The sequence below is a fragment of the Aythya fuligula genome, chromosome 1, assembly GCF_009819795.1.
Source record: "Aythya fuligula isolate bAytFul2 chromosome 1, bAytFul2.pri, whole genome shotgun sequence".
NCBI lineage: Eukaryota > Metazoa > Chordata > Aves > Anseriformes > Anatidae > Aythya > Aythya fuligula.
The window spans coordinates 63,408,033-63,424,813 of record NC_045559.1 but is presented as its reverse complement, the minus strand read 5'-3'; the positions used below and the strand labels follow the sequence as shown (position 1 = coordinate 63,424,813).

The 16,781-nt window shown below is 39.2% G+C and overlaps 1 protein-coding gene across 1 annotated transcript in view; it reads right to left on the bottom strand.

Annotated features, from left to right (window-relative positions):
• Positions 1-3,859: 3,859 nt before the first annotated feature.
• IPO8 (importin 8) overlaps positions 3,860-16,781 on the bottom strand; it is a 57,648-nt gene continuing 44,726 nt past the window's right edge. Inside the window, exons 22-25 of the mRNA XM_032185050.1 lie at positions 13,373-13,578; positions 11,661-11,894; positions 10,897-11,013; positions 3,860-10,201 (exon numbers count right to left, since the gene is read on the bottom strand). Of these exons, the coding sequence (XP_032040941.1) occupies positions 10,104-10,201; positions 10,897-11,013; positions 11,661-11,894; positions 13,373-13,578 (655 nt within the window). The 3' untranslated portion in view covers positions 3,860-10,103. The remainder of the gene's footprint in view (positions 10,202-10,896; positions 11,014-11,660; positions 11,895-13,372; positions 13,579-16,781) is intronic.

Below are 16,781 nucleotides of genomic sequence, written 5' to 3'. Positions count from 1 at the left end.
CTCTTTGTATCTTTAAAGATCATATCCACAGGGGTTTGTTTTGTTTCTTCCCCTATTTGTCTTTAACCAAAAATGGAACAGTATAAAAAAAAGAGTAATTTTGCACAATACTATTTTCTTACATTGTGAAAAAGGAACCATTCAGGAAAGGATGAAATGCTTTCCAGTGCTTTCACAGGGCTTTGGAAATTCATTAAATTACAAACTGTTAGTGTCCTGTTAGGCAATCTCCTGCAGCAGAATAAATCTTGGACTCAGGCCTCCATAATACAAGTGACCTTGGATGAAAGCCACAAAAATGGCAGCAAAATAAACTAGCGTATGTCCTTTGACATTATGTTTAAGTAGCTGGTGCTTTTTTTTTTTTTTTTCCTGCAGCAGTACTGGCAAAAAGTAAAATATGGAGGTAAAAGTCAACTGCAACTCCCTTCCCGTATGCAAAATGAAATAATTATTTTTTTCTTTCTCCAAAATCAGGAGCAGAGCAAGAATATTGAGCTATAAACTACTTGGCGTTTATAAACAAAACAATTCTATTTTTCCTGCCATTGTTAAGCTAGGATCTGTTTGCCTCATGGTTTTTCTATCTTCCCCAACCTGCGATAGCTACAGAATTTCATTCAATCAGGCCCCAATTCAGTAATCAGGCACTGAAACACTTGCTCAAGATTTGCATAAAAACCCTTGACACAATAGTGTACAGAAGCACATTAGTAAGAGAATCGAGTGATTAATAATCTATGCTCTGTGGCAATAACTATTGGCAACAAATCTGCCTTCATTTCCGCAGTTCTTCCTAATTCAGTACTTCCCAGTCACACACCACAGGCACCCCTAAGAGCAGCACATGTGAGAGGGGGAAGAGGTGTGCACGTGAGAGGAGGTTGTGCATGTGAATGCATGTGAGAGGAGGGATCCAGAATCACAGCTGAGTGGGAATATTTCTTTGTTTACAAGAAGCAGAAGCTGAAGATCCAAGGCAAGATCCTCATGTCCCGGAAAACCACTGTATCCTACAGCTACACGACGGATAGAAAAGTGAGGGGGTAACAAAGTCTAGCCAGAGCAGACAGGAGATAAATACAAGCACTCTTCCCCCATCCCTCTGTAAGGGGGAGCAAGGCATGATTTGCAACCACAAGCAGACGCTGCTTCAGTTGTGCAGTGGCAGTGGTTTTTCAGTATGCGTGTTTTATTTGAAGAATATCAATCATTCAGTAATAGAAAATCCCATTAAACAATCAGATATGCCCTTGCAACAGTCAGGAGGAAGAAACCACAAAAACTGAGGCAGCCTGAGACTGCAGAACTCCTTCTGGAGAGAACAGCCTTTGGCAACCAGAAACGTCCTTTGGTTCCTCCAGCCAGGTGGCTCAAACACCCCTGGGTTCTGAAACCAGCCGTACTTAAAGAGGAGCACAGTGGCAATCTCTTTACCTTTGTCTTCCTGGACACTTACCTGTATGAAATCAGCAATCCTTTTGATCAATGAAGCTACGGATAAATATTCTGTAATTGAACGTCACAAGTAGCGACTCTTCCTTGGGGCAATTTCCATGCTTGCTTTTCCAGTGAAATCAGTGTCTGGGGGGCTTCTTGGGCATGGACTCTCTCTTGGCTAGCCTGTTTGTTTTTTCCCCTCACAATGATGAAGGCAGATCCCATCAGTCTTTCTTCAAAACAATCGTACAGATTAACCTAATCATGCTGCTTACCCTAACTGCATTGATTCTTGTTTGGCAAAATTCAGCAATCACGGTCCGTGCTGTACTGAAGAACCAGACTCCATGTAGCTGTTTAATCTCAGATTTGAGTGGTCTGCACATAGAAATGATAGCTGCTTCCGATCAGTGCACAGTCAGACACATTATGGTGCGGTTTCGTTCAACCCCCTGCGCCCTCCAGAAACACACTTACGGCAGGAGGAAAACATAAGACAGGGTTTGCCTTCTCCACACCCACAAAGCCCTTCCAGAACACAGCCACAGCTGCTACTGAGGTGCAGATGTCAGCCCCACAGCTGTGGTCAGATGCCTACGTTTACACAGCCATTTAGCCCCACTCCTGCACTCTGCACAACCTCTTGAGGCAGAGTCAGGTGCGAGGCATGTTGTACTAAAAAGGGCTGTATGGATTATTTATAATTAACTGAGCAGGGAGACTTGGAAGCTGCAGGCATCCTTATAGTTGTTGCTGCTGCATGCTCTGTTCTACAAGGTGCTGAGAGATAAAAGGCCAGGAACTTCAATAATAAAGAAAACAACCATTATTCATATACTGATATGACCTTCCCAGACTGCATTTTTTTATTCTGAATTTCATTTGTACGACTATTATAGAGGCTTTTTCTGATGTGCACACAAATCCACGTAGCTTGAACTCTTCCAGAAAAAGCATAAATTCAGTTGGAAACTGCATGGGAATGGTTAAAGTCCCATCAATTTAATCAAAAAGGTAATTAAATTGTTTAAATTATGCATTTAACATACCTGATACCAAGAGAAAGCAAACATCGATCAACTTTCATCCTTACTGGGGACTAACTAAAAGAAATTACCATTTTAAAGGATTTGGAATTAGTATTCAGCTTAAGAATTCAACTTCATCTAAAAGATCGACGCGGTCAGAGGGCAGGAGGAGGCAGGAGAGCCATGTATTTACTTCAGTGAAAAATACACTCTTTCAGAGTCTGCTAGAAGTGGCAATCACAGCCTACACCTTCACAGCTAATGCCGCGTGTTTGTTAATACCTGCAGAGAGGCCACAAGCTTCCCAACAGCCTGAGAGGTGGTATAGATGATACCACAGGTCACCTGAAGTTCTACTCCCACGTGATTAGGTTCCCCTCAAAGCCTCAAGAGGAACTGACAATCAGCATGTCATTCACCACCCAGCTGAGAACCATTTTTCTGCAGGAGAGCTCATGACACCAAGAAACCCACACAAGATAACAATGAAACAATGCCACTGCTAGACAGGTTAAAACTGCAGCTCACTCGAGCTCACTGGTACTAAGCAATTTCATAAATGAAGTATGTTCTGGCAGAGCTTCTCCGGAAGGTATTAACCGTGGTACAAACACTAAGACCTAGCAAATGCCTTGGGTGAAATCCTGCCTCCATAAGAGCCAATGGTAAAACTCCCAGGCACTTTTACAGAACCAGAATGTTTCTCTCTTGCCAGCTGCAACACACTGCTATGACTTTGGGCAAACTACACTAACTCAGCCTCTCCATGACGATTATGCACCACTAACCACTGCTCTCAGAGATACTGTGGAGGAATTGCAAAAGTGCCCTGTATAGAGAAGGGCAAGCATTACCAAACAGCACAATCTAACGAACAGGCTACTGTAGGAACTCACCGTGATGGAAATATTCCGCTGATAAAAATATCAGGCTCACAGTTTCACGCAGGATTAATCTCTTGTTCTGTGAAGTTTTGGTACAAACTGTCTGCTTTGTGAATTCCACACACAGAAGACTGGTCCAAGCTCTGGTGCCGGAACACAAGATCACTATCTTCACTGCTCTGACATTTTTGGAAATTGTATTGGGACGATCCATAATGATCTCATCTACACCAAACATCAGTTACGTTCGTTTGCACGCAAACCATTCACATGAAGAGTGGACTTTGCAAGTCTGAGATTAACAAACACAAACTGCTACACAAATGCACATTAACTCTGGATAACAAGCACATTTGTTTAAAATTAATTCTGGGGTGTTCTTGTAAATAAGTTTTATGGCTGTATGAAGAGAGGCTATAAACTGAGATTGGGCTCCTTGGTAGGTGGCATGTTACATTTTTTTAAGAAATATTATTCCTCCCATATAAATGCACAACAGATGTAACATTTGACCTAAGCAATAAGATTTATTACTATTTTTAAAGCAAATTCAGCACAGCTTACGAGAACACTGTACAGAATTCTTCAAGTTAGAAAGAGATTCTTCTCGTCATCAATGCGTGTTTTGCATTTGTCAATTCTTGCCCTCAAAGCCAACCCACAGCGTAGTATTTTAGGTTTCTTACAAAGGTAATGATCCTGCAATCCAACCTGAAAACGTTACACAGAGTGGTCTCCCTCTAGTCATTGCAGTCATGGGCTCATATCTTTGCATTTAATTATCAAAAGAAATCTGCATGGCCTCTTTGGTCTCCTTTTGATCCAAAAAAATATTTCAGGTGATTTATGTTAAGCATATTACCAGCAGCACATGCAATTCAAAGCTGTTTTCACACAAAGTTTGGCTATGACAAAAAACATTACAGCCATGATCAAAGAACAGAATCTCACTTATATTGTTTAATATTAATTTCTTTACCTCATGCACTTTTGTATAAATATTTATTGTTTCACATTTTCTCCAGAGGCCATAGTTCTTCCATTTTCTAAAAATAACCTGCTTATGTACAGTCTTGTCCTTTCAAAGCACTGTTCTTCTTCCTCTGAGGTCCATTGCCAAGATCTCTGTTCGCAGAAAATAGTGAGAGAGGGATACGTGCAGCTTTACTTACACAAACATGTTGAAAAAAATGAGGAAAATTTCTTGGAGAATCACCTTGAATAGTAAACAGTCCTGTGAAATACCGATAGGCCTCCACATCAAGCAGTAATTCTGCATTTTGAGCGAGGGCAAAAAAAATGAAACGTAACAGAACATATTAAAATCTCATTTCAAGAAAACACTAATTTTTGTTGCTCAGCAGCTTCAAGTGGTAAATCATTTGCCAGATTTTGCACTTCATGTTATATAATATAATCCAGGATGGGCCAGTAGGCAACTTCTGACCAACCCTCTCCATTTGCCTCAGGTGAACCCCAGAGCTGATAAAGTTCTGTTCACATTGGAGAAATCAATCCATCTGAAATTACACCTCCCACCCCACCACGCACACAACCAAGCAGTTAAAGCTGCGAGCCTCTGTACAGCCTGTGAAGAGAATCCTAGCATTAACTTACCACTTTCACCTCATTTTTTTTCCTGATACGAACAACTACCCATTTGTAATCAAGATTGCTTTCAGATCCTGAGTTCACAGCACTGCACCAAACCTGGGGCTGCCCAAGAAGTCAAGCGCATTCTTATCTCTAGAGAAAGGCATAGAACAAAGTTGTTGAACGCTCTTCTAGAAGATCCAGATAAAATCAGGAACAGTGCAGGATCATATCAAATGCATCAACTCCATTTAAATGGATGCTTTCCAGATTCCTACATCATCACAATTGCATATGCCTGCAGATTCTCTTTGAAGTGCTGTTCCCCAAAATTCATTAGTCAAGGAATAGTTGGTCGGTTAGCTCCCTTGACATAGTGATTTGGTAGGAGGTATGTTGATAATTTTTAAGAAAAGTTGTAATCCCACTGAGTGTCTCCCACTGGTGATTGCACATCAGCCAAGACAAGATGTTCCCAGACTTTTCAAAGGGATGCATCTTTTCTCTGCTAAAGAAAATCCCACAAAATCTTTATGTCATATTAACAGTTGTCAGATTCAGGTTACTGACGTCTGGACAGATGTTGCATATTTTAAAGTACCTCGGCGCATTCAAATTGAGTAATGTGATTAGATCTGCAGAGCAGAGAAGTTTCTACCTGTCTAGTGCACAAGCACTGCTTTAGTTCTCATTCATTTTACACTGTTGTTTTATTTTTTGTTTTATGGGATGGGGCTTTTTTTGTTTATTTGTTTACAGAAGTACCAGCAGTGGAAGAGATGTCAAAATAAAGCAGCTTGGCCTGTTCATACATCCCCTTTATGATATGGTTTTATGCTAAGACTTTCTGCTACCTGGCACAGTGTCTGGCTTCCTCTAGCAAACTCAGAATATCCATCTTTACTGTATCCCATCCGTTTGGGTTAAGATACAACAACTGAGAGAAGAAGAGTGCTATTTTCACTCACGCTGTCAAGACACTGGTAGCCATACCTGCTGTATGCTTTGCTGCGGTGAGGGAAACGTGATTCTCTGTCCAGCTGCAAAGATGCAAAGACTCAGACTTGAGTAACATCCTCACTCAGAGATGGAGATCCTTGAGGAGCTCACATATCAAAAGATTGACTATGGCATGTTTAAGAACTAGGACTGAGCACCCCAGTTATACAGTGTATTTTTGCTTACCTTTTGAGCAAATTTAAGTACAAGGTGCAGGGATTTCAAGTACTATTTTTGGATCTACCCATTTGAAGTAATAAATCACAGAAAGGTTCTTCTCAAACTGCAGACACAAGCGAAGGGGTTTTGTAGTTCTGCATCACCTGCACATGTTAAATGAGACTTTCTTCTATAGAAGAAAATGCAATGGATAGGCTCCACTGCTTCAGGAACAATGGGATTTAACAAATTCTGTTTAAGCTTTATTTTTTCAGATATTCTGAATACCCCCGAAATACCTAGTAACAGTCACTGGCAAAGGTAACGAAAGGAGGGAAGAAAAAAGACTAAGAAATATTCTAGAAGCAAAGGACAGTTAATCATTCATGTTGTCTACGATTCCTTTGGCTTACAAGTCTCAAGATAGACTCTTGCTTTACAGAAAAAAAAAAAAAAAAAAAAAGGTCACCTACTGTCCTACCTTCTTTCCTCAGTGTATGAATCCAGAGTCACATGCTGCCTGCTGGACTTCATAGCCAAATGGCATATCCTAAAGCATTTCATTTCACGTCTCCTTGACACCCTGCAGACACCCTTTCCCCTTAAAAGGAAGAATCTCACAATATCATTTTGTGTAACATTCTTTACATATTTTGAATTCAATCCCAAAGCACATCTACTTCAAACTGTGTGCGTAAAGGGTTTTGTTTTTTTTGCTTGTTTTTTTTAAGATTTTTTTCTTAGCTTGATATTCTGTTCTCTTCCAAGAGCTGGCCATATTGTTGAAATATTTTGCTTTGTTACAAAAGCAAAACAAATACTTCAATTTTGAAAGAAAGAGAGTAAAAAGAAGCAGCCAAAACATGTGCTCATCCTTATTTTCCTCTTATGAGTGACCAAACAGTATATGCGATTCAACACCCAGCATGGGTTAATTTAATCTAGAAAATAAACTTATCATTTAAGCTAACATTTGATACGATTTTAACCAACACCATGCTAATTTCATATGTAAAGCCCTCATGGTGCCCATGAGTCACCTTCACACTTTAGGAACATGGGCATGGGGTACCACAGGTCACCGGTTATCAGTCTTTGTTTTATTTTACAATACTTTCACGATTCTCTGTACTTCCAGTGGCAAATACATCGTGCTTGGACAGCCAGTGCTGGTATGTGATATCCCATGATTACCTCGGCCTCAAAGTCAGACAGTAATCCATGTTTGTGTTACTCTCCTTTTAATGCAGTACAAAGCTGGACACAACTCAGAAAGAAATCCCTAAAATCCATTACCTATTTATGATCATGTACAAACGGATATTTATCATGTTAAAAGAGAACCATATGTTAAAGTAGAGGCTAGAGCCCAATAAATCTTTTTGGATGGAATCCCTTTTCAAAAAAAAAGAAATGAAATAATTAACATTTGCTTTTGCCAGTAGAAACATTTGCTCATGAATCTCCTGGGAAGGGAAGGGCATTTAACCTTTTTACATGCCATCCCCTCAGATATCTCTGACTCCCACTGCAAAGCAGACAACAAAGATTCCCGACTCCATGCTGCTGATTAAACCCCTTGTAAGAAACATCTGGATGAAATTTTCTTGGCAGTTGACTTGAAAAGTATAGAAGCAGCAGAACCAGGGAGCAGCCACAGTTCAGCTGAGCAACACAGAAATGATGCTATGCAAAAGCAGATTTTTCCTTGAACACATTACCTCTTAAATATTAACTTGTGATTGTGCAAGCAACCTTATTAGCAGAAGAAAAATAAATCTCCCTTCTACTCTGTATGCCAGTGTACAGGAGGAAAATGAGTTTTGAGAGAAATCCCACTCAATCTTTTTTTTTTCCTTAATAAAATAATAGAAATCTTAAACATTTTACCTGACTAATACTTAACCTCAATTATCAGAGAAGTCATTCATATCCTTAAACTTCAAAAAAAAATTTATTAAATTTTTTTATTTCAAAACTTCTACAGCTTCCCAGAAACTCACCAACTAACTGGATGTAATACCTTCCTGCCATTTCAGTGAACACATCCCCAGGCCTAAATGAGCAAAAGTGACCTATGATTTTCATGGCCTCTCTGCCCTCTGCTACTCGATCTGTGAGAAAATGTCCAATGCAGTATTTTTCATTCTTGAAAATACAATCCGTGGAATTCTCCCAGTTTCCCGTATGAACAACCAGAGCTAAAAGTGGGAAATTTTCACCATTGCTACTATGTGAATCAGAGCAGTGAAAAACCTGCATGAATCAATTTGACTCTGCATCTGCTGTGGGAAAAAAAAAAGAAAAAAAAAAAAGCAGCAGCAGTGCTGGAGTGAGTCCCACACAAAGGTACAGGAACAAGAAAAATGGTGGGGAACCTTCTGCCCCATGACTGCAAGACTGAGAAAGGTCCAGGGTATGGGGCAAGGAATAGGCAGCAACACTATGGCCTCTTCCAGATGCCAAGGCACAGAGAGCTTCGGATTTATCAGACTGAATTATAATTTCTCTAACACTTTAAAAAAAAAAAAGCGTTTTAGGACACTGAAGGGGCCAGTAATTTGTAGTTATCTACAATCCTTGAAAATCTGATAGGGCATAGGAAGGGCTTTGATTTTCCAGCTGTGGCACTGCTCTGAAGAAATATATAATCCGTATGTGCTTAAAACTGCTTGGTAAATATTTTTACGTCTTAAAGAAATTAACACAGAGACAAAATCTGGACTAAATGTTTTATGTCCAATTCAAACTTCACATTCTGAAGCACCCCAACTTATTTTGGCTACATCACTGAGATCCCAAGAGATCTAGAGAAGGGGCACCTATTCAAATTAGTATTGCTATCAGTTTCTCATAACGGTAAGTCTCTCACTAAACGAGCATATGCACAAAAAAACTGTTATATATATGTTCCAATTTATGAGAAACAAGTCTTTGAAATTCAGGAAAAAAATTCTGTTGGATAACAAAATTTCAGTATGGAACAAGAACAGCCAAATGGAATGCAGACCAGAAATTCAGTCACCAAAGTGTAACAGTAAGAAGAAACAAGTTCAGAGCTGTTTTTCTTCTATCAAGATAAATAAAATATTGTGAATATTTTGTACCACTTTATTCAGTACTACCACTGGAATGGTAATGAATGAATAAAAACAGAAAAGCGGGTTATAGGAACCCAAGTAAAATCCAATATTCATCAAAAATAGTGGAAATAAAAAGCTGTCATGTAGAACATCTACATCTGAAGGCCATGCCACTTGTGCAGGCAGGAGGTAACGTCAATATAGATCTAGGATATATTCACCTGCCACATGTGCCATCGTAACTCAAGTGAGTTGATTTCATGGCTAAGAGAAATAATTTAAGACTACTACATCAAGGGAAAATCTGCAATTTTGTTAAGACACTCTGACACAACCAGTGTATGCTTTGCAACTCCAGCAGACACTTCCCTGTACACATTTGGTCTGCACCAAATAGGGAAGATGAGATAATATTCTGGATCCAGCAATATGTATGCAGCCAACAAACAATTAAACCATGTAGTAGAAAGCAGATGACAGGAAAACATGGAACCAAGGCTTACAGTGTATCAAGAAATGTCCTTACACTTAAAAAAATTATAATGCACTCCAAAATCCATTTGTTCAGGCAATCCATGTACAACAGAAGGCACTGTTATCCATATGAATCTATCAATTCTGCACAGCAAAAACCTGAGAAGTGCAACTCAATTAGATGCAGCCTGGCCGCTCCCAGTCATTCACGTTCCTTGAGGACAAACATTTCCTTTTCAGTCCATCAAACTATAAAAACACCACAAGAATTTGTACATTACAGTAGCTGGTTAGAAAAAGCATTCTGGTGGGGGAAGCACACTGCTACATTTCAGAAAACCTTCAGCAGCATTGAATTACCCTCCCCTATCACTCAGAAGTCATGATGGTTTTAAGAAAAAGTAATGATGAAACCCTTCCCATTGACCTTTGTAGCTGATCCTTCAGTTTCCACCAGGAGTACTTCCAGCAAAGTTAAATGCTGTGATCAGTCCTTTGTTGTCAAATGTGTAGCCACTTTGTTGTTCTATTGTCTTAGTCTCTAGAATTCAAAGAAGGGAAAAGATATGAAAAATAGCTTGCAGAAAACACTTCTGCCAGAGATAATACCATAACACCATTCAGCTAAGAAAGCAAAGTTGTAGAAAAAACTCTCGTTCCCTATGTGCAGCAACAGTAATAAATCACACCAGTATTTTCTTTAAACGAGTAAGCACAACACACCTCTACAACAGAATGGAGAAATTAATCCTCTACAGAACAATTGTATGCTACACTATTCCGCTCGCCTCTTGATTAAATGTGAATTTATTTTCCATGATGCCAGTGTCCTAAATGCCCAAAACCTCACACCATCTGTGAAGGCAATGTTAGCAGTCCAACACATAATGCTGTTAGACACATAATGATCTATAGTAATTTCCATCAGATGACTGGCTGACATCTAGATATTGCCTTAATTTGCTCTTCATTTCAAATGTCAGGTTGTGCAAAACCAGTTCAAAGCTTGCTCAAACAGCAGCATATGTCAGTGAGAGGGCAATTAATTATAATAACAGTAATCTGAATAACACACTTCTAGGCAAGCAATAATACAGCACAATATCCTGCTCACGCTTTTCAGGCCTCTTGTAAGACTTATGTTAATTAGCACAGAGATTTATTCCCTGTTGTTACAGATTAGATGTGGTTCCAACATCCCTGAATAAATAAAGTGGCCCCGGAGAAGTGACTTACCTGCAGCATTTCGCCGGTGTTCTGCTAATGTATAAATTTCCTGCAGCTGTTTCTTCTGATCCTCACTCAGCGGAGCTGTCAGTGAATGGTACCAGGCAGCATCTCGGCTCTGCACCGCTATCAGAACAGGAATGCATGGAAAGTGATTATCAGCTTACAATCCAAGTTAATTTTAGATAAACAAAATTAAATCCCTGGTTTGGATAAAACAAACAAACAAACAGATTTTGCACTGCAAAACAGATTCAGAATTCCTGTCAGTTTCTTGGTGCAGAATCCCCCCCTGTAACCAATCCTTTGGGAGAACTTCCTTACATCCTCTGCTTTCTGAAACAGGAAGTTAACAGCGTGGCCAATTATTCATGGACAACAATGAAGTGAATCTTTTAACAGAATATTCAGATCAAAACTAAAAGCAACAGGATTAGTCAAACAGGAAAGGGAGAAAACATTTTTTCCACTATGATTTTAACATCTAGAAAGTGACAAACATTTTTATATATAGGAGTCCCTCTAGTGACCAACTCTCACTTATTTGGGCTGTGGTTGAAAAGCTCTGAAAGAAAACATGAAGACTACTAATCTCTGGCTGTATTTGGTGCCATCTGTTTTTTGTGGTACCTGTAAGCCAGAAAATCTTAGGACTAACATTAGAAAACATTTCCAGTTTAAATAAATTATTACTCATAACAAAGAAAAAGGCTTTTCCTAATGATGACCATAACCATCTCCAAACTACTTCATAGCATTCTGTCCACACATACCTAGAAGTGCTTGTGTAAAGAACTGGTATTCATCAACACCATTTTCAAGGTCAAGAGGTGTGCTGAATCCTTCAAGAGCAGTCTCTTCCAATGCATCTTCATCCCAGTCATCATCGTCATCGTCATCCTCCTCTTCTTCTCCACCTCCACTGCCGCCGCCACCACCTCCACCGTGGTTCTCTTGCATTGCCTGGCTCACTTCATTTGTCTCCTCCTCATCACTTGGTATCTCTTCTGCAAAAGCATTATTGTGTTTTGTAAAACAAACATTTAAAAGTATTTGGAAAAAATGGCTTTCAAATTAAGAATAATGAATCAATCTAATTTCTGGTTGAAAAGATGATCCTCTGTTAACATCCTTCCCTCAAGAACTCAGAAGAACTGGGAAAATGAAGCTATTAAAATGTTTTCTACACTCAAGATCAGTTAAGTTTTTGTTTCTAAGAACACCTGGGGAACGTGAAGCTTTTTTCTTCTTTCATATACGCTATCATTGCATAATTATAGGATCCAAAAATTTTGAGCAAATTTGTCTTGCACAAAGTGTCCCATCACTATGCTTTTTAAATTATGAACAAAAAGACTGGGCACAGGCTTCTCAAATTGACACAAAACAAACAGAAAAACAGGTGTACGCCTAACGTCTGTCTGCTGTTCTTCAGAGTGTTCCTTTATTTGAAGGAAGTTAAAATATCATATTTTGCTTAGTTTTACCTTCCACTCTGTTTATGAAACAACGATTATAACCTGAATTAAATGCAATTCCAACAGGCAATTCTGAACATTGCTATTTCTCACTTAAGGAAAAATATTTTTGACTCTTAACTGAGATTTTTTTTTTTTTAATCCCCTCCAGTTCCAAACCTTCAAACCTTCAGCTCTTTCTGCGTTAGCAGGATAAAAAGAATGAAGTGACTGTATCTGTAACAAGCAGGACTGACTCACAGGACAGATATTTTAAAGTTATTGTGCTGATTCCATAGCATACTCCTATGCATTGAAGAAAATTCTCTAAATACATTACAGAACAACTGTGTGAAATTTTAATGGATTACATACTCTGCTTAGACCCCTTCTAATTTTCAGGTCTCAAACCATCTATTTCCTCTTCCCAGTCAAGGAACAGCCACACGTATCTGCCTACAACACTGTACAAAATTCACTCCCTACAGTTCCCACTGCAACGTATTCTTCAGATTTTTCTCTCTTCTGCCAGCCACAGCAATAAGAAGTCTTTCTACTCCAGGATCCTTATCTGCCTCAAATTCCACTTTGAAAATCACTGCATGCCATTTTCTATTTGGACAAAGATGACTTGCAAGGATTTCCTTTAAATTTCACTAGAATAGGTCTTTAAAATAGCTGGGTACTAGGAACAGCTTCTTTCCAGGAATCAAGAATAAAGGCAGTGGAGTCATGGAAAACACCTGCTGCTTACGGAGAAGATGGAGTACATTCACAAGGGTGGACTTGCAAGTTTTATTGTTACTTCCTCACAAAAATTACCCTTTCACAAAGTATTACCTATTATACATTGCAACACTTTGATTACATTTTGGGAGTAAAAATCAATTCCTAAGGTGATCTTTCAAGCACCCAATAAGCCTAGCTATTTTCAGAGGACTAATGAGTCTTAGAAATGAACTGCAATTTCTTACCCCCTTTAAATTAAATCCAGACAAAATCCACAATGTGAAAAGGGGAGATTTTACCATTATCTTCTGCAACGTGTTTGTCATCTTTAGCATGGTCCTCATGTTCTGTGAGTTCTCGCGAGGCGCACACTTGTTTTAAGCCCAGGAAGAGGAGGAGGATTGAAGGGACGATCTGAGCAGCCACAGCATCCACTGCAGGCGGACGGTTCTGCAATTCCATTAAGATGCTCAGTCCTATTATACACATCTTTCTGTCATGGAGTCTAAAACAACACACAATTATTAGACAGAAAAACGTATTTTCACTGCAGTAATATGTAGAGAGCATCAAAGTCCTGGTGCTTGACATGGCAGAACACGATATTTAAAGTCTATGTTCTACGATCCTAAACACGCATTTCTTTTGTTCTGAATGTGAGTTTCCCATTGGAAAGTACTTGTCCAAAACCAACTAAGTATATTTCAAGCAATGACCAAATTCCTGGAACAACTGTTTCTGATTACCAAATGCAAAGTTTGTAATGCTAAAAAAAACAGTTTAATAATTATGTAGAATGTCTTGTCTTTAATAAGCATTATCGTCATTTAATAGAGTGGAAAATTAATTTCCCTTGGCTCTAGATAGGAGTACTGTGGCAGTCACTGAAATTAGAGAAAATACTATTAGTAAAGAATAATGACAATCAGAAACACACTGAATTGCAGGGTGCTTTTATGGAGTGCCACAGGGCTAGCTGTATTTAAGCATGTTTTTTAAGAGTTCATGTTTTTTAAGAGTCCATCAGAATGGCTGTAACACACATTCCATTTCCAACACTAACTTGAGGCACATTGCTAACTCCAGTGAAAGCAGGGAAATAACTGTACATCAAGAACAGCAAGCAGTACACTTAAACAGGAAATGAGTAGACTTCCAGGAAAAACAACAAATTATACGTAATTAAGGGAAATAAAAACATGGAATTAACATCAGAAAGATTTTTGTGTGCTCCCAGCCTAGGAAACTAGGTAAGAACCTATGCTCTTATATGCACTTCCAGAAATTGAAATTATTGGCAATTGATACAGGGAAAAATCTTGAACTGCTTCTACAGAAAGTCTTTTGTCCTTCTATACTGGAAACACTAGTAGTATTCAGCTTTTCTCTAACGTTAACAATATTTTTCGATCTAGGGCTGGAGAAGAGCTCATTTTGTATGAACTATTCAATTTGACGCTGGCATTTTCTGTCCAAATTTTCTTCAGGGCAAGTAGCTCCAGCAAGAAGTTTCAGCAAGACCTACAGAAACAAAGTAAATCTCTAGAGCTGGCTACTGTGCAGGCTCTTCTCTCCCTGCGGCTGTGCATCAGGTGATCCCACACAGTCTTTTATCTATGCGGTAGCGTGGCATTACTAGCACAGCTGCAGCAGGGATACACACCAAAGCTATTCTCTTTCAGCATTTTTTAATATTTCCAACTGGGAGAAAACGTCCATCCCCCAGATTCTCAGTAGATAATTCTCTTACAGAACTGGTTTTACTTTAGAATGAAGAGGATGCAAGTTGAGCGAGAAGAAACTAACAAGATGTGCACCAGTGATTACAATAAAACATACAGGAGAACAGCCAGTTTAACCCATCACTTCAAAAATTAATATAGTAATATAATTTTAAAAATAATTACAATTTTGTTACCAAAGATCCTATATACTATGCTACTAAACCACAATATTCTTCAAGTAATACAAGTGATCACGTCTTACAGCTTCCTGAACTCTGTATGTTTAAACGAGGCCGTGGATCTGGAGGGATTTCATTATAGCTCCTACTTCGTTAGTTGTGTTAGGACTTAGCCAAGTGATTCCATTCTCAGAGTAGTTGACAAGAACAATAAATTCAAGACAGCCATGCCTAACATTATGATCACAGAAGACTGTCCAAGAAAAATGAAGTCAGCTAGCACAGCAAATGACGTGCTGGCACGTTGTGTTTGGCTGCTCCATTACACGTGTTGAAAAATGTACCAAAATGCAAGTGGGCAGAGTGTCCTTCCATCACTGCAAACTGCCACACTTCCTTTTCAGAAGGAACTGGACACAAAAGAGGGCATACAAATTAACCAAGAGTCAGTGGAACAGAGTCTGCTTTCGCCTTCATTACGTGAAAAAAAATTAAACACCCTTAATCCTACCAGTTTATCTGTCCTGAAAACAAGCCCATCACCATTTGTTCACACAGTGAAGCATAAATTCTACCTACAGATGATGCCACCTATGAATTGAGCACTGCTTTTGGAGGAAGAGTTGTTCCTGCATGAACAAAAGGAAACAACTTTACCCTGTCTATCTACCAGCACCTTCACGTAGGCTTGACCAAAGCTCTATAATCCATGCCCAATACTTCCAACCTGCATCTTGACATGGAGAAGCCATGAAATTTCTATAGGCCCATGATGTATAATGCAACAATTTCAGTGTAGGTGCAATGGGGTCATTAATGACACTTGGTACTACCTTTTATTATAGAGTTGAAAAAGCTGCTGTTATATAAGGCCAACTGCAAAATGTAACACAAAAATAATGAAAAAGTACAGCAATTAGTGGCTTTGCTTCATATTGAATTATCTTTTATGGACAGCAAATGAAAATGGAAGACCCGGGCATTGTTATCTAGAAGGAAATCGTTGTTAGGAAGTAGCCCAAATAGCCAAAAAGCACAGTATATTTGTCATGGTTCATTTTCAAGCATCTGTGAGAGAAGCCGTAAGAATGAGCACAAGCCCTTGGAATACACATGTTATCAGAAGGCCCAGCAGGACAGCAGAAATCCAGCATCAAGCTATCTTTAGCGAAGCTGGGCCAGAAGAAAGCTTGTTTCTTCCACCTGTCAGCACAAACAGCAGGACAAGCCTGAAGTTCAGCACTCAATGCCACAGCTCTACCAAACACCAACAGGACTGAACAAAGAAAACAAGAATTTTACCTCATTTACATATTTTTGTAATGGCAACAACTGGTTTCAGGACTATTCCCTTGTTATCAAAAGGCTCGTTATTTCAGCACTCTCCTGTCTGCACAAAGCTGCCTGGACACAATTCTCCTTCCTGCTTTGTCCTTCGAGATCTTTACTTATCTGCTCAGCAGCACACAATAGTCCTCCCCAGCAATCACGCACTCTGCTTGCTTCCTCAAAGGCATACAAAGTCAGTCTCACATGGCAGTGCAATGCACAACTTCTAGGCAAGGCTGTTTCTAACACGCTCTGTGTTCTTCACAATCCGCAGGACTTTTTGTAGCTAATACACTCCTTCCAACACGAGATAAAAAGTCTTAAGAATCTTTTGTATCTTAAACCAGGTTGAAAGCATTTCAAAGGAAAATGGCTAAGCCTTTCCTTTATTGGTGTGCTGTGCTCCTTTTAGGTTAGGATCAAGTTGCTTTCTATTATACTAATCCACTTCCTGGACAAACTGCAAATAATTGGCC